This window comes from Mobula hypostoma, chromosome 21 (assembly GCF_963921235.1).
Source record: "Mobula hypostoma chromosome 21, sMobHyp1.1, whole genome shotgun sequence".
Classification (NCBI taxonomy): domain Eukaryota; kingdom Metazoa; phylum Chordata; class Chondrichthyes; order Myliobatiformes; family Myliobatidae; genus Mobula; species Mobula hypostoma.
The window spans coordinates 26620258-26638455 of record NC_086117.1 but is presented as its reverse complement, the minus strand read 5'-3'; the positions used below and the strand labels follow the sequence as shown (position 1 = coordinate 26638455).

Sequence of the window (18198 nt, the reverse complement as noted above, 5' to 3'; positions counted from 1 at the left end):
ACCTTCTTGCTCTTAAATTCAATCTTCTAGCAATAAAGATCAGCTTTCCATTTGCCTTCGAGGTTACCTTTTGCACCTGCAAACCAACCTTTTACAATTTGTGTGCAAGCACTCCCAGGACCATAAGACATGGGAGCAAAGTAGGCCATGCAGCTCACTGAGTCTGCTCTGCCATTCCATCATGGCTGATTTATTTTTCCTTCCCATTCCCCTGCCTTTGTGTAATCTTTGTCTTCCTTGTTGAACCTATCAGCCTCTGCTTGTCAAAGGCCTTTTGAAAATTCAAATAAACAACAGCTACTGACTCTCCTTTCTCTAACCTGCCTATAATTTCACTAGATTTGTCAGGCAAGATTTCTCCTTAAAGAAACCATACTAATTTTGGCATATTTTATTATGTGCCTCCAAGTATGCCAAAACATCTTCCTTAATGAGGGACTCTTAACACCTTACCAATCACTGAAGTCAGACTAACTGGTCTATAGTTATCTCCCTCCCTTCTTAAAGAGTAGATTCACATTTGTAAATTGAGTCCTACTTAACCACTCTTGAATCTAGTGGTTCTTGAAAAATAACTACTAATGTCTCCACAATCTCTTCAGCTACCTCTTTCAGAACCCTGGCATGTTGTCCATCTGGGCCCAGTGACATTTCCCATACTACCACCTCCAGTGTCATTTACCAGTTGGCCAATATCCAGTCTCTCTCACTTTTACTCTATATACTGAGGGGGGGGGGAGATTAAAAAAACTTCTGGAATCCTCTTCTACTGGTTAGCTTATATTTCATCATTTCTCACCTTATTTCTTTTTCAGTTGCTTTCTGTTTTTTTAACAACTTCCCAATCCTCTACATGCCCACTAATTTTTGCTACTGTGTATGTCCTCTCTTGTGCTCTTATGCTGTTGTGCTCCTTTGTCAGCCACGGTTGCCTCATCCTCCCTTTAGAATACCACCTTGGGATGAATCTACTTCCATTTTCCAAATTGTTCCCAGGAGCTCCAGCCATTGCTGTTCTGTCATCATCCTTTTCTAGTGTTCCCTTCCAATTAACTTTGGCCGGCTCCCCTCTCATGCCTTCTACTTCCCTTTACTCTTTTGTAATACTGATGCAATACTGTGCGAAAGTCTTAGCAACATGTAAAAATATTCTGTAAAGTGAGGATGCTTTCAAAAGTAATGAAATGAAAAGTTTCTAAATATCAAAAATATTACTATAAAGAACAGTAAACAGTAAAAAAAACTAAATCAAATCAATATTTGGTGTTAGCACCCTTTGCATTTAAAACTGCATCAATTCACTTAGGTACGCTGTTGTGTAGTTTTATAAGAAAATCAACTGGTAGGTTGTCAAAGCATCTTGGAGAACTGGCCACAATTCTTAGACTTTGGCTGTCTCCCTTGTTGCTGTCTGGGTGTTAGCACCCTTTGCATTTAAAACTGCATCAATTCACTTAGGTACGCTGTTGTGTAGTTTTATAAGAAAATCAACTGGTAGGTTGTCAAAGCATCTTGGAGAACTGGCCACAATTCTTAGACTTTGGCTGTCTCCCTTGTTGCTGTCTCCGGATAATCCCACACAGCCTCGATGTTGAGATCAGGGCCCTGTGGAGGCTATAACCATCTGTTGTAGAACTCCTTGTTCTTTTTGCTGAAGATAGTTCTTTATAACCTTGGCCATATGTTTGGGGTCATTGTCCTACTGCAGGATGAAGTTGAGATTCTGATGCCTCCCTGACGGAATTGCGTGATGGATGTGAATCTGCTTGTATTTCTCAGCATTGAGGATTCTATTAATTCTGACCAGATCACCAACTCCATTTGCAAAACCGCAGCCCCAAACCTGCAGGGGATCTTCGCCATGCTTCACTGTTGGCTGCAGACACTTATCCATGTAGTGCTGTCCAGCTCTTTGACAAACTGCCTCCTTTTTGAGCCAAAAACATCTCAACTTCTTACTCGTCAGTCCAGAGCATTTGCTGCCATTGTTCAGCGCCCCAGTCCTCATGTTTCTGTGCATAGTTGAGTTTCTTGGCTTTGTTTAGGAATTGCTTTTTGGCAGCAACTCTTCCATGAAGACTACTGTCGAGACTTCTCCAGACTGTATGTATAAACCATCACATCTGCAAACCCCTCACCTTTCAGTTTAATTGTCTTTCGCCCAGTTTGATCCCTTCTGCACCCATTTCTGTTTCAGTTAATCAGTTTAGTTCATTCAACTCACTATGTCATTGGTCATTAGTGCCTGTCTGTTATCTTTGATTAATCATGCACTGGGCTATCACTTAATATGTTAATTTCTTTAACAAAATTAAAAAAAAATCATGGCATTTAATTATCTTGGGAAAATGTATATTTGGAAATCTAAAATTTGCCTTTTTCTACTGACGCTAATGCAGAAGACAAAAATAAATATCTAAATCAAAATTAATAAAACATCTAGGGTGCCTAAGACTTTTGCACAGTACTATACATCTGACGTTAGCTCCTTAAACTACAGGGTAGATTCTACCTTCTGCACAATAGTATGTTGCCACCATTTTTCACTATTTAAAAAATCTGATTATTTCTCCTTCCAAAGTGGATGACCTCTGATTTACTAATGTAGTACTCCATTCTGTCAGACCCTTGCCCACTCACTTAACTCACCTATATCTCTCTGCTGGCTCTCCACATCCTCGGCATAATTTGCTTTTCCACTCAATTTAGTGACATCAGCAAACTTTGATATGTTACATTTGGTACCCACTTCCAAATTGTTGACAGTTGTGGGCACAGCACCAATCCCTGTGGCAGTCTACTCAGCACTGGCTATCAACCAGAGAAACATCCATTTATCCCAACTCTCTGCCTTGGTTAACTAATCCTCTGTCCGTGCTATTGCGTTACCCCAGCTCCATGCATCCTTATGGACAAATCTTTTATGCAGCACCTTAACAAATCCAAGTTTACAATATCCACTGCACAGTTATACCCTCAAAAGGACTCCAGTGAGTTTGCCAAACAGGATCTGCTTTTCATGAATCCACGCTTATTTCCTAAAAGATATACTTGAGCCCTAAGTTTTGCATAAGGAGAGAATCTGAAGGGAGGAATAATATTTGATAGCTTTAGAATCTAATTACAGAAGGGGTGTAAAAGCAATGGAAATGTGCAACTGGGATTTTCCCATGATATTACATTGGATTAGGACAAAATATTAAAAAAACACAAAGAAATTTGGCTCCTGGGGTCAGCCCTCCTATTCAATAAGATCATGTCTGATCAACAGACTTCAACAGTTATCCCACTCTCCCCTCATATTCCTTGATTTTTGTTTTTTGTTGTAGTTTAAATATCTGCTTTGAATATATTCCTGACTCTGCTTCCATAGCTCTCTGGAAGCTAAAATTCACATACTCAGAAAGGAAAACACAGTTGTCGTTAGCTCCACCTCAAATGGGCAACCCCTTATTCTGAAACAATATCACCTAGTTCTATATAACTCCATTAGACTTTTCTCACTTTATTCCTCTGGGGCTGAACAGGGTTAAGGACTAATGTAATGGGAGATTGTTCTGTTTTCCTAGCTTCTCCTGAAGGCAGTTGCAAAATATGGAAGCCGGGACTGGTTCAAGATTCAAGAAGAAATCCCTGGGAGGGTTGATTCCCAATGCAGAGACAGGTATGTTCGTGGTGTATCAGTACTGAACACATTGCCAGTGAACAGTGGTCGGCCTTTATTTACTGATTGCTATCCCACATCACTGGTTTCTTTTTGACTTCTTCCTGTGGCAGGTCTTCTGTAATATTTGTATTCCACGAGGAAGCACTTGATGGAGATTGGGAGTAGTGGAGAGTACCGTGAAATGTTCTGCTTTTATATTCCTCTTCTCCTGGTCCAGGGGACACTGGAGTCATCTGCATCTCATCTGCACAATAATTTTTGCATACAGATATCAATCTTGTTCCTTCATTATTTGTGGTTCAGGAAGTTCCTTTCATGAACTGAGGCATTAATAATGTTCTTTGAAGAGAATGGCGGCATGGTTGGTGATATAAGGACTGCTATTATTGAAATAAACTCTCTTGGTTGGCCAATTAGTGACTGGGTATTCTGTATCCAGCCATAGTTATTTTTAACACGAGGATAAAGATAAATTGCTGGGGATGTTTTTGGTTGGCTGGAGATGTGAGAATGATAAAGATGGTGCTAAATCTTTTGCAGATACATGAACGGTTTAAATCGAAATGTGAGAAAAGGGAAATGGACGGAAGAGGAAGAGAACACTTTTAAATCACTGCTCGAGAAGCATGGAATTGGTAAGAGATGAGGTGCCTGTATAAAGCCTGAGAAGTCATTTTGCTGCTTTACCAGTTTTATTTCCCTTTCCCTTGTCATGTCCTGAAGTGATGTGTGTCCTTAATTGATGAAATATTTTTATCACTTTTCTTTAATATTTTTTCTATTATATCTTCAATTTGGCAGACAAGATGTGTCTTTAACCAATTTTTGCTTCTCTTAATTGATCCAGATCTTCTAATTGAATATCTATATGTAATCTTATAGCAAAAGCTTCCCTATTGTTTTCTCACAAATGACAGATTAAGTAAGCAATTTCCAGCAAAGGATAGGGAAATAAAATCAAAAAGTAAATAAAATTCTGAACCACTTCCCTAAACTTTAAAAGAAGTATTTTGCATCTTCCCAGTTCTTGGGGCATTTCCTCCACCTGAATGCAGTTCTTCCTGTGTCTCCCCACGCACGGAGTTCCATGCAAACTCTATTCCTTCTCAGTCGCTCTTTTCTAGCGAGCAGTGTATTCATTTGGCAAGATACGGGAAGAATAGTAAGTGTGGGAGGTGGGAGTTGTTCAGGCAAGGAGGCCAAATTTGAAGATTTACAGAAGACTTGTAGGGTAACTACATGGTAATCATAAAGAATGGCCTTTTGATGGAAGGGGGTGGCTTAAGGCAGGGGTCCCCAACCTTTTTTGCACCGCCGACTGGTTTAATATTGACAATATTCTTGCGGATGGGGGCGGGTGGTGTTCAAGTTCAACAGTGCGCGACGGGGAATGAGGAAAGGTGCAGCTGACTCATATCGTTTCCTCACGGCCCAGAGGTTGGGGACCACTGACTTAAGGGAACACATAAGAATGTGTAGAGGAATTTAGAATTGTGATGGAGAGGCTTTGAGCGTTAATCTAACAGCACTCAAATGTTGAAAGTCTCATTCATAATCATTTGGGAAGTACTTACAAACTGCATCTCAACTGTTGTTTCTCTACTGCTGCCGTGGGAACGTTGCCCACTCTGTCTTCATACTGAAACGTAGTTGTGCTGAGTACTGCAATTGTGAGCAGCAAAGTCCTCAGGAAGCAATAGTAATAATTAAATATGTCCTTTGTGTGATGCACACACAATGCTGGAGGAGCTCAGCAGTTCAGGCAGCATCTGTGGAGAGGAGTGAAGTGTCAACATTTCAGCTTGAGACTCTTTAGGACTGAAAAGGAAGGGGGAAGAAGTCAGAATAAGGAGGTGGGGGAGGGAAATGAGTAGACAGTGATAGGTGAAGGAGAAGGTTGGTGAAGTGAGAAGCGGGGAGGTGATGGGTGGAAATGGTAAAGGACTGAACAAAAAGGAATCGGAGAGGAGAGTGGACCATGGGAGAAAGGAAAGGAGGAGGGGCACCATGCAGGTGATAGGCAGATGAAGAGAAGGGGCAAGAGGGGAGCCAGAATGGGGAAGGAAAAAACAGAAGGGGAGGGAGAGAAATTGCTGGTAGAGAGTTCATGCTCGTGCTGTGGAGGCTACCCAGGCAGAATGAGGCTTTGCTCAACCAACCTGAGAGTGACCTCATCACAACAGCTAGAGGAGACCATGGACCAACCGATCAGAATAGGTGGCCACCAGGAAATCCCACCATTTAGTGAATTCCAGTGTTTCAATGCATTGCATTTCAGGACTTGCAGTTGCACTTTTATCAGTTGATGCTCTATTCTCGACCACAGTTTCAATGTTCTGATTTTTTAAACAGGAAAGTGGACAAAGATAGCTGCAGAGCTGCCGGGCAGGACAGGCACACAGTGCATGAGTAAGTGGAAAGTCATGACCAGTGTAAAGGTAAGGGTCAGTATGCAGCACGATCTGTGAATTGTAATGAAATCCATTTTCTGTTTTTTTATTGTGACAAAATATTGCTTACAATAGAACTGCTGTCAGGTGAATGAGGTTTTGGGCATATTTCTGTTTGTTAAATGCTTGTTAGACCACAACTGCAATTCATGTTGGCACACTTCAGGAGGGGTAGTTCCAGAGAAGGTGCAGAAAAGAGCTTGCTCAAATAATTCCAGGGTTAAACAATTTTTTCACTCCAGGGTTTGTCTGTAGAAATGGGATTTTTTTTGTTGGTGGGGGGTGGGGTTGTTAAAGCAGATTGGGAGATCTTGGTCATATAGTATTGAAACAGGCCCTTTCAGCCCAACTCGTCCGTGCTGACTACATTGTCCAGTGGGCTGTTCCCATCTTCCTTTGATCTCCCTTTCAAATCTCTCTTGCCTCTGATCTTGAACCTTCGCTGTCTTGTTTATAACTCCACCTTTTTGGGGAAAAAGATGGTGCTTAAACCCTGTCTACACTCCTCAAGATCCTGCGTAGTTCCGACTGTTCACCTCTCAATCTCTTAAATTCCAGGGAATCAAGTCCTAGTCTGTGCCGCCTCATCTTGTAACTCAGGCTGCCAAAACCGGGCAACGACCTAGTAAACATTTCCTTCACTATTTATAATTCAATAACATCGTTCCGATAATAGGATGACCAAACCAGGACAAGTGCATGGTTAGCAACTGTTTTAGATAAGGGTGGACGGCACAGTGTAATGTGTTGAGCAAAAAGTAGAAGTGGGGAATGTGAGGAAAATAATGATAGATTGATTGACCTTTAGATCGTTATTACTCTATGTAATCTCATGTACTTGTATTTATTTTTTATTGTTATGTTCTTTATCTTGTTTTTTGTGCTGCATCGAATCTGGAGTAACAAGTATTCCATTCTCCTTTAACCAGTGCACTGGAAATGACAAACAATCTTGTGATTGCCGTTGAGTAAGATGGGAACAGTGCCTATGGCTATTGAAAGGGAATAGGGTCCCATTTATTTGTAGTTCTCAGGGGAAAGAGTAGTGAATTGGATTCACTAATGGTTTTCAAACCAAACATGCCCAGTGCTGATGTGCTTCTCCTACATCATAAGTGTTCTGTTTTTGTTATGTGGCTTAACGTAATAGTCCTTTCCCATGTAGTGGTTGATAAGTGTTTTATAATAGTGGACTTTCACCACAGTAGATAAATGAATCAATTTGTGTTGTACTGACTCTTAAAGATTGAATAATTGATGAATTGATATCACCAAGGTTTCAGTCATTGGAGTACAATTAATTTCAGGCATTTCTGCAATGTGGGTTAGGATTGCCAGGACTGCCAAGGTCAGTGTTCATGGTAGAGTGGTTCTTCCCCAGCCCCAACCTAGTGACACTGATCGGTTAACTGTCTACTGGACTGTAAGATGGAAACCACATCTCTGGTTCTACTGAAGCAGAAGCTAAAGATACAATTTATAATCAATACATTTATATCAGAGATCTGATTGTTGATCAGTTTTGTGGAAGTATGGCAGTGATTGTGTTAAAGTTTCTTGGCAGCTGTCACTAAAATATTTTAAAACTTTGTTCTTTTCTGATTCAGCAACAATTGGTATTCAGACGCTGTACATATGTTAAGGGTTATAAAGACATACTTAAGACAAGGGAACGTAAGGGGCAAATTCTTCATTCAGAGTGTGAAGCGAGCTGCCAGCGGAGCTGGTGGATGTGGGTTCAGTTGCAACGTCTAAGAGAAGTTTGAATAGGTACATGGGTGGGAGGGTAATGGAGGGCTGTGGTCTGGGTGCAGATAGATGGGATTAGGCAGTAAACCAGGCTGATGCAGACTGGATGAATCAAAAGGCCTGTTTTTGGTGATATGGAAGCTGCACATTAACCATTTCAGAAACTATAGAAGAGTAGAATACATAGAACACTTATCAATCACTTAGTGAACTGATCTACATGATGCTGGAGAGAACACCAAATATCCACTATTCTATTTCTACTCTTGTGCTCTCTAAATCTGTCTCTTGGGTCTGGTCACAACTCTTGCCTAAAGTGAAAGTACCCCTGCACAAAAGGGTAACCCTTTTTTGTACCCTTAAAGCCCCTTACCCTGGTGCTTTCCCGTGACATGTACTGGGGTACCTGCACATCACTTGCACATCATTTTCCTTTTCCAGACGAGCATGGTTTTCAGCAATATCTCCTCTCAGAGCTGTGGATTGATACTTGTATTACTTTCACAGAACATTCCCACATTTAAAGATAATATTTTCTTACAACCACCTTGTTGTGTTACACATTTTTGCACATAGCAAGGAGGAATCGAGCATGACTTTTGACGAAATTAACACTTTCCTTACAGCAACATCTGGTTTTTTTTTGAACATGCTGAAGTTATGAAAAAAATCCTATCTTTGTAAACAGTGGATTTTGAGACACCGATGTACTTTATTTTCAGAAGTATGTTCCTCAGCAAGGGACACGGAAAAGGAAGAGGAAGCGACAGAGATGGGACAGCAGCTCCGAGGAGAGTTCTGAGGACTCTGATGAGGATGACAGAATCTTGGAGGAGCTGGAGCAAGACGAAGATGATGAGCAAGAGGAAGATGAAGAAGAGGAGCAAGAGGTAGTCCAGAAGGTAGAGCGAAAGAAGTTGAAGGTAAAACAGGAGAAACTAACTGAGACCATAGTGTTGGATGTGGACCGCTGGATCCCAGTTGTAGAAAATGACCAACAAACTGCCGAGAAAAGCACAAACTTCCAAGCTGAAAACACAGCGATAGGACAGCCTGTGAACAACTGGAATACTGAAAGTCAGAGTTGTCGTGGGAGACCCAGGTCTAGCAAGATCTGGAGAATTTTTTCCAAGCCAACCAGTCCTATCCCAAGTGTGGGTGAAACGAGTGTCAGACCAGCAGAGGTGAGTAAATATTTAGAAATGGTACTGAGGTTGGGGGAGCTTGGGCATTTTGGATAAATTTTGTCTTGGCTTATCAGTCCCAAATGTATACTCACTCAGGGCCTCTCTCCCCAAGAGATGTTCATCCTGTAGAATGAGAGAGGAAGGATGTAGTGGTTTAATGCCACTAGTTTAGTACTTTCATTGTAGTCACCAAATATAGGTTATGAATTTATTATGGTCACATGTAGAGATGGGCGGGGGGGGTGCAGCTTTTGCATTATGTCCCACAGTGCCAGTCTGCATGTACCCCCCCCCCTCGCCCCGGGCCACCCTCAGGGTCGCTCGGCTCGTTGTCGTCTAGGGAAACAGCCCTCGGCCCTGGCAAACTGGGTAATTTGTTTGTGTGGATGCTGTGTGATGTACCCCATGCCGCCCAAATAACAGACAATACACCAGATACGATTAAATGATTTACAGTTTATAGATATTACTGGAACTATATAATTAAGAGAGAATAAAATATAAAAGGAAAATAAAAGGCGCCACACTTATCAAAGTTCAATCTCTTCGTGCGCAAAAACTGTTGGAGCTCAACGACCACCTTCTTCACCCTGCGACCCCTCGGACCACCTTGACTGGCCGCCTGGGACCAACAACGGTGGTCGACCAGACGCTCCACACGAGTCCGTCTCCATCTCCTCGCCGAACGTCCCGCTTGGAGTCCGACCCCGTTAGCGGACTCACAGCACCTCGTCCATCCTCTGTCTCGCTCTCCCGCCTTCTGCCCCAAAACCCCGTGCATACAGTATCTTCAAATACACCAAAACCATAACAACTATCCCAATTGGTTAATAGCACTCTCTTATCACACTCTAAAGAAAAACAAGCTGCTAGCGCAAACTTTCTCAGCGTTTAACACAACAAAGCCACATTCCCCAGATTAACATAACAAAGACGCCATTTTAATTAGCCTCCGCAGTAACATAAAAGTCGAAACCCCCTTACATGCACATCAAATTCAGCTTTTAATGTCTCTACAGCTTTCATATAACTGACAAGCTTACTTTGGCTGTGAATTGAGTGGGTGCGCTGCTGCTGCTAACTATGTTAGTTGTAGCACAGAAATTGGATGTAGACCAAGACCAATTAAAGATGTCAAGTTTACTTCATTAAAAGCAATTAAACTTGTTGGGTTTTTGCAATATCCTAATTGTGCCAGCTCTTTATTTTCAGTTTTTTCTGAAAGGTCATATCCTGTTACTTGTATTTATAGTCCTTATGTGCAGGGATTTGAGTTCTTCTGCTCTGGATTATGAACCTAGTAACATAAATCAGCTGTAGCTTTTGCTCTGTGACTATGCAACATCAGGCGATGCATTTACCCCAAAGGCCAAATTGTTTACAGTGCTGGAAAAAGGGACTGACACAATGTGTTTAGGAAAAGAACTAGGATGAACTGTTATGACCTGGCTCATAATGCCTGGAAACATCCAAATGTTAAATTCTTACGAGGTTTAATAAATACTTTTTAATAATACGTTTCCAAAAAATTACATCGCTGTGAGTCCAAAGGAGTGAGAATAAATGAGGTAGCCAGCACCAGCCCACGCTGGCCAGCTTGACTGGAGATTAAGATGCCTGTGGAGCCTGTGAATATGGGAAGATCCCACTTTTTTTTAATTTTACTAATTGATTTCTTTTCCTTTGTGCAGAGTGTATCATCTGAGTTAACAGTAGTGCCGGAGCCAGATCCACCTCCCAAAATTGCCCCGTGCCTGACGGCTAATGACGCACAACAGGAGCCTCCGCAATCCCAAAGAGATGCCAAGCGGGCAAGGCGCAGGCTGGCTGCAGCATACCTGTCTGAAAAAAATTTGGATAGAAGTTTACTTGCCGAGGTCTCCCGCTGGACCACGGCAAGGCCACTTGTTCGGCGGCAAAGTAAGCAACACAGACTCACAGTGGACCTTTGCTTAGCAGTCTCAGCTTTTTTCAAGGAAGCATCCCCTGCCTAATCCATCAGAAACTAAAGCAAAATTTCAGAAGTGCAGTATTTTTCTTAACAGCTACAGTATTGTGTGAAGGTCTGAGGCAGGTAATATGGCCACAGGACCCTGATCGCAACATCATCGAGGCTGTCTGAGATAGCCTGGAGAGACAGAAGCAAACAAAGCAATCAAAGTGTGCAGAAGAACTGTAGCAAGTTCTCCAAGATGCTTTGAACAACCTGCCAGCCGATTTTTATTAAAGCTGCACGAGAGTGTACCTGAGAGACTTGATGCAGTTTTAAATGCAGAGGGAGATCACAGTTTTGATTTCAGTTTTTTACTGTTCATTGCTCTTTATAGCAAATCTTTTGATATTTAGAAACTTTTCAATATTTTTGAAAGCATCTTCACTTTACAGAATTTTTCACGTGCTGAAGACTTTTGCACAGTACTGTATGTGAATCTTTCCTACGTTTATAACTTCAACATCTAAAACACACCATCCTGGTTAATCTCCCTTAGCCAATTACCATATCTGAAGCTCATCAGAAACCTCTTTACATATAGCCTTGCAACAGGTTTTGTTCACCTGCCACCCGTGTGCTTCTTGGTCAGTTTGGTTGGCAGCTGAGTAACATGTTTTAAATTATTATCCTTGTTTTTAAATGTTTTCATGACTATAACCTCCCTCTAGCCTTTTCAGATCCTATACCCTGCCATTATCTGTTCCTCTACTTCTACCACAATTTTAATCAGTTCAACAACGTTGATCGTGTCTCCAACTGTCATATCCCGAAGTTTGGAGCTCACTTATAAATCTGTCCGTCACCTCTTTCCGCAGCTTTCCAAATACTACTTTTGGGAAGTCTTTTAAAATGTACTACTCCGACCAAAAATTTTGCCACCTGCTTCTATCTCTTTTGGGACATGTAAAAATGGGTTATTTTAGTCTCTGTAAAGTGGCTTCGAACATTTACAGTTAAGTCGCCTCTCGTATAAAGGCAAGTTATTGTAATTTAACCATTTGAATGGGTAGAGGTGAATTTATATAGATTCTACATGTATTTGTTGGATAAGAGTACCATAACCCAGTTGTCATTTTCTTTCCACCAGTATTCACTGAGGAACTAAAGCCAAACTAAACTGTTGTGCGGTTGCTATACATGTGACAAAGGGGACATTTGGGTATTTCAAGCTAAAGTTAGAATTAAGTAGATATCCATGGGACTTAAAAGCCCTCAACAAAAGAGAAATAGAGAATACCCTAAAGTTGGTTGGTACCAGTAAAAGAAGCTTAAGATTTACTGTTTAAATAAATAAACAAATAAATAAATAAATAAATAGCCTTCATTTGCTGATAGAGGCCTTGAAATTAGCTGCAGTGGCCAAACCAAAGTGAGCATTTTTTTGTTTCAATGTAGAAAACTTTCAAGCATCATAATATAATTTGTGTTAAAATAAATGCTGGAAATGGAGTGAGCCAGGCAGTATCTGATGAAAGTGGATTATCGTGTCAATTTTTTAGGATAGTGGCCATTCGACAGAATTATGAGAGATAGTTGATTTGAAACATTAACCACTTCTTTCTGGCTTTACAAATGCTGATCTTGCTGCATCTTGGACTCTACCCATGTCATGAGACTAACATTTCATCTATGTTGTAGACGCAGGCGTTGCTGTTAGTAGCAGAGTAAACCCTCTTGGAAAGTTAAAACACTAAATACTGGGGATACCTTGCTGGTTAGGCAGCATCTGTGGAGAGAGAAAGAATTAAAGTTTTAAGCCCCTTCAATTCATTAGAGAACAGTGTTTCACCAGATTGAATAATCCTTACTCCAGAATAGAAATGCTGGAAATGCCAGGTTCTTCAGAAGCTCTTAAGCATCAATTGATGCTTTAAGTAAATTCTGACGGGTGTAGATCTGAAAAGAATCAACATTTCCTGTTCAGATACTTTTTGTATTTGTAGTATTTGTACTTGAAGTGAAATCAGCATTGTAGGAAATACAGCAGTAGCCATATGCTCAAACAGCAATGCAATAATAACCAGGTAATCTGTTTAAGCTGGGGGGATAACTATCAAGGCCCAGGACACTGGGGAAACCACACCATCCTCCCACTAGTTCCGTGGATCTTCATTTTAATCTGGGAATGTCTCATTCTTTAGCTGTTGTACTGACAATTAGGAAAATGGTTCCAACTAACTGCTCTTGGGGAGCAATACAGCTTAGTGCAGCAGTTCTCTGATATTTATGCTCAGCAACAAAGTTAAAGCCTAAGCGGGAAGCATGTGAGGGTTTGCATAATTAATACTTTCCTTCTCTTGTGTCCAGTTGATGTTCTGCGTGAGGCACTGGAGGCAACAGGTTTAAACAGCACTTCTGTTTTTGTTCTCTTGCTACAGGTAAGCTTTGCTTGTCTGTTACCTAAAGTATTTTTTAAGAGGGAGCGGCCAGAAGAGGTGTTTATATATTGAACAGAGCTGTAGAGGGTCGGACAATCGATGTTAACCTCCTCAAGTTTGAATTGAAGTTTAGTAGGAGTGATCAGGTGTAGTTTGGCTCTGCCGGGGGCTGAGATCAGTTGCATTGGCCTAGTTCCTGTTTACTTCTGACGGGATGTGGACAGATCATAATGTATTATCATTAAGTCACTTGAGGAGCATTGTTGCTAAACCTGGTACATGCACTTGGTATATTGGCAGTAGAAAATCTGCCACAATGGTTCATTACTACTGAGAATAAGTGCTTTACTCTGTATCTGACCCATGGTTTTAACTTGTCCAGTAGCTTGTAACCTCCATTATCAAAATTATTCTTACTCCTAAAGTCAATACATTAACTTTCTTTGACCGTTCCCCAAGTATGTTCTATTCCCATTCTATGCCAGCTAATTACTACATGACATTTCACCTAAATACAAACATATTGAGTCCTGATTGTCCCACTGCTCTCCTGGAAATAGTTATATGTGGACATCGAATATGCATCCTATGACAACCAGTGTACTTTATGCTAGTGTGCAGTGTACATATATGGCCAAAACCCATGTCGTACAAAAGATGGTACCATCGGTAGCAGTGCCACATGAATCTACACTACCTTGTGTTGTTTGCAGGTATTCCGGATTGACAAAGAACGCTGTTTGCAGATCATAAAAGACAAGGTATGTTAAACCTGAGATTAGTCAACTTGGTTGTAGAAAGTTGGCCAAGAGCCACCGTTCAATCTTGATGCTGGGTGTTCATGTTAACAGAATGAAATTGGGCATTGGGTGATAATTGGGCATTTCTGGCAATGTGGGGTTAAAAAGGGCAGTAGCAAAGTATTATTTGGATAAATTTAGGGTCCTGATTAAGGCACGGACCCTTATTCATAATGTTTATTATGTACAGCAGCACATAATGACCTGAGGGTTTAACTGAGCCGTGTAGGCTTAAGAATGCAAATCACAACTCTGATGAAAGGTCTCAGCCCGAAATGTTGACTGTACTTTTTTCCATAGATGCGGCCTGGCCTGCGAGTTCCTCCAGCATTTTGTGTCTGTTGCTTGAATTTCCAGCATCTGCAGATTTTATTATTTGAAATCACAACTCTTCTGTTTGGCCTTGTGGGTTACAAGTGAAGGGGAATTGAAACAAGTCCTCTCCCTTCAGCTGGGTATTAAACCTTCAGCTGTGAATTTAGGTCCTTGGTCTTGAACTTCCTATATCACTCGCTGGAAAATCTGTTGTGAGGGAGCTATGACCTGTTTTGGCCAGGCATGAACCTAAAACCAGGTTGGTATTGTGCCTCTCATCTCATTAACCCAAACAAGCGATTTTACACCCACCCATGCAATCTTCCTCAAAGAATGTTTTGTGAATTTCAATGGAGTTTTCCCATTTGTTAGCAATTATCCTTATTTTCTTTCCTTCCTGTTTATTGATGGGGTTCTATTTGTGTTATGAGAAATGGTCTTTGTTTAGCTTGTGCTAATCATTATTTTAAATTTTGTGTTTTTTTTTCAGACGAATAAGGCTACTGAAAGCTTGCCAGGTATGGTGTAATAATTCAATGACATCTATAAATCTTTGCCAAAGTTTAATTGTATATGCTGTATATGCTGGTAGTTTATAATTGTGTATACCTTTGATTTATAATTGTATATACCTGCAGTTTCCTTCTCTCAGTCCTGCATCTGGATGGGCCTGTACATTTCAAATGGGCTATCGATCGGAGATACTTGTGACCGCATGTGATCTTGAACCCAAGCATCCCCTTTTCAGCTGAAAGTGTGGCATCTGACCCTGACCCTACAGTGGCAGGCTCTTCATTCTCCCGGTTCTCAACCTATCCCTAACCTTGCTCACATAATTCTTGTGTAACTAAAAACCATCCTGTAGTTATCTCAAGCAACATACATCAAAGTTGCTGGTGAACGCAGCAGGCCAAGCAGCATCTATAGGAAGAGGCGCAGTCGACGTTTCAGGCCGAGACCCTTCGTCAGGACTAACTGAAGGAAGATAACTGTAGTTATCTCGTCATTTGTTTACTTGTGTATTTCAAGGGTTGCGTAATAGTTCCCCTCTACATTGGAAATGTGTTTGTATTTATTATTCCTCTGCAGTAGATTCAAATCTGAGAATTGAAGCAGTGAGAAGTGGTAGATTCTGTCAAAACCAAGCCTAAGCCTGAGGTTTGATGTAGTTGTCACTGGTGAGTGAGGTCCTGTGGCTGCTTATGGTTATTTGAAAGTCAGGGAAAATTTTCCCAGAGACTTTTTTCTCTCTGTAGGCCCTGGGTGTTTTTTATATATGTTTGTTCTTCCCTGTAGATTACATAGCTTTTGTGTTAGATGATAAAGAGGAAAGGAGTGTGATAACAACAAGACATGATGCAATAACCATTATCAGAATGGAGCAGGAACCAGATGGATCATTAATCTTGCCTCTCGCTGACACCATATGTTTGAAAAGGAAGTCTTCTCGGGGCCTCCTAAAGCACTTTCACAACCGATGAAGTCTTTTGAAGGATAGACATATAGAAAGTGTTTTCGCAGTGAGCAATATGGTGCTCATAATCTGTTTTTAGTGTGATTTGTGTTTACTGAGTCAACTTGAGAGAACTTAGTTCTTCATAGTGGTTTGCCATAAGTTCTTGTATATTTGTGTTTAAAGGCAGTCTGTGAATAAAGTTAATGCCTTATTTCAAAGGTAATAACACAAATGTTTCCTCAACATTGCATCAGAAGCATCAACCTTGAGCTGAAGGGCCTGCATTGAGACATAAACCTTTTGATTCCTGTAAGATCAATACGTATCATAACTAACAAATTGTGATTGAAATGAAGGGTAAGGGCCTGATGTGATCAGATATTTTTCCTGACTAGCTTTGGGACACTGTGATGAATTGTCAGCAGCTTGCCTTTCTCCCTGGATACTCTTGAATCCAAGACCTTCTAGTCACCATAGTCAACCACACATCCTCCAGCTCGTGTGGGAGAAGACAGAATAGGGAAAAGAGGGGTTCAGAGGTTTACTGGAATTGTATCATAATCTGTAGTGAGATTTGAGAACCAGCAATGCACTCCTTAGAGCAGGGAGGCTTAAAGGAAGATTTGTTAGAAGTGTTCAGTCATGCAAGATTTTGAGGAAATAATGTGAGACTGTGTCTATAGCAAGAAGACTTGTTAAACTTAATATAATCAGTAGTAGAACTGATTTTTGTGGCACATTATGCCTTGAGCTACAAAGGAGTGGTAAAATAGTTTTAGTACAAACTTTTGATTAAGGTCTTGAGAAATTTCCAAGGGCATTGGGAAGAAACAGTAATATTCAATATCATAAATAAAACACAAGATGCTAGAAATGCTCAGCAAGCTGGACAGCATCTGTGGAAAGAGAACCTGTTAGCACTTCCTAGTCTGTGACCCTTCATCAGAACTGGTGGAAAAGCAAAAAGCAAGTTCTGACAGCGGAAGTGGAGGGGTGCAACATATAGATTATTTCTAATAGGGCTAATATTATCTGTGACATTAAGTCAGCCTATCATGCCTATCATTGATATTCCTTTCATTCCACCTATTCCCCCTCCTCCATCTACCCTGGTGTCAAAAGCTAACTTGATTTCTCTTTCCCAATTTTGATGAAGGGTCCTGACATAGAATGGAGACTATGTCTCTTTCCAGAGACGCTGCCTGACCTGCTGAGTTTTTTTGCCATTTCAGATTTCCAAACATTTACAGTTAACCTTAATTTGCTTTAATAACATGGCTCTTTGAAAGATCAAGCATAGGCTTTTGGGCTAATTTAGCTTCCTACCACATTGTCTGTTGCTGATTCATATACAGTGCTACTCGAAAGTTTGTGAACCCTTTAGAATTTACTCTCTTCCTACATAAATATGACTTAAAATGTGATCAGGTCTTCACATAAGTCCTAAAACTAGATAAAGTGAACCCAACTAAATAAATAACACAAAAAGCATTATACCCTACTTATTGAGAAAAAATGGTCCAATATTACATGTGTTTGTTGGAAAAAGTATGTGAAGCTCTAGGATTATCAGATCATTTAAAGGGGAAATTAGAATCAGATATTTCAATCAATGGGGTAACAATCAGGTGTGAGTGTGGAAGGCCCTGCCCTATTTTTAAAAAAAACATAAACCTGGGTCATCACTATCAAAGTCTGATCTTCACCACATATGTTTTTGGAAATGTGCCATGCCTCGATCAAAGGAAATTTCTGAGGACCTGAGGAGGAAAAAAAAGTTGTTGATGCTCACCAGGCTGGAAATGGACACAAAACCATTTCTAAAGAGTTTGGACTCCACCAATCCAGCCAGGCGGATGGTGTACAAATGGAGGAAATTCAACACGGTTGTTCCTCTCCCCAGAATGGTCGACCAACAAAAATCACTCCAAGAGCAAACTATTCCAGGAGGTCACAAAGAACACCAGAGTAACATCTGAGGAGCTACAGGCCTCTCTTGCACTGCCTAATGCCAGTGTTCATGAGTCTACCATCAGGCAAACACTGAACAACAATGGTGTGCATGGCAGGATTGCAAGGATTCAAGAAAAATATTGCTGCCATCTAAAGTTTGCCAAAGACCATGTGGATAAGTCAGAATGCTATTGGGAGAATGTTCTGTGGACAGATGAGTCCAAAATAAACTTTTTGGCTTAAATGAGAA

At 40.8% G+C, this 18198-nt stretch overlaps 1 protein-coding gene across 4 annotated transcripts in view; it reads left to right on the top strand.

Annotated features, from left to right (window-relative positions):
• snapc4 (small nuclear RNA activating complex, polypeptide 4) overlaps positions 1–18198 on the top strand; it is a 59738-nt gene that overhangs the window by 23125 nt on the left and 18415 nt on the right. For 3 of the 4 annotated variants that reach the window (XM_063073719.1, XM_063073718.1, XM_063073721.1), the window contains 8 exons: positions 3570–3664; positions 4208–4302; positions 6020–6105; positions 8589–9050; positions 10745–10973; positions 13354–13424; positions 14138–14185; positions 15030–15057. In XM_063073719.1, coding sequence (XP_062929789.1) covers positions 3570–3664; positions 4208–4302; positions 6020–6105; positions 8589–9050; positions 10745–10973; positions 13354–13424; positions 14138–14185; positions 15030–15057 — 1114 coding nt within the window. The remainder of the gene's footprint in view (positions 1–3569; positions 3665–4207; positions 4303–6019; positions 6106–8588; positions 9051–10744; positions 10974–13353; positions 13425–14137; positions 14186–15029; positions 15058–18198) is intronic. The other variant, XM_063073720.1, reaches the window with a different exon arrangement.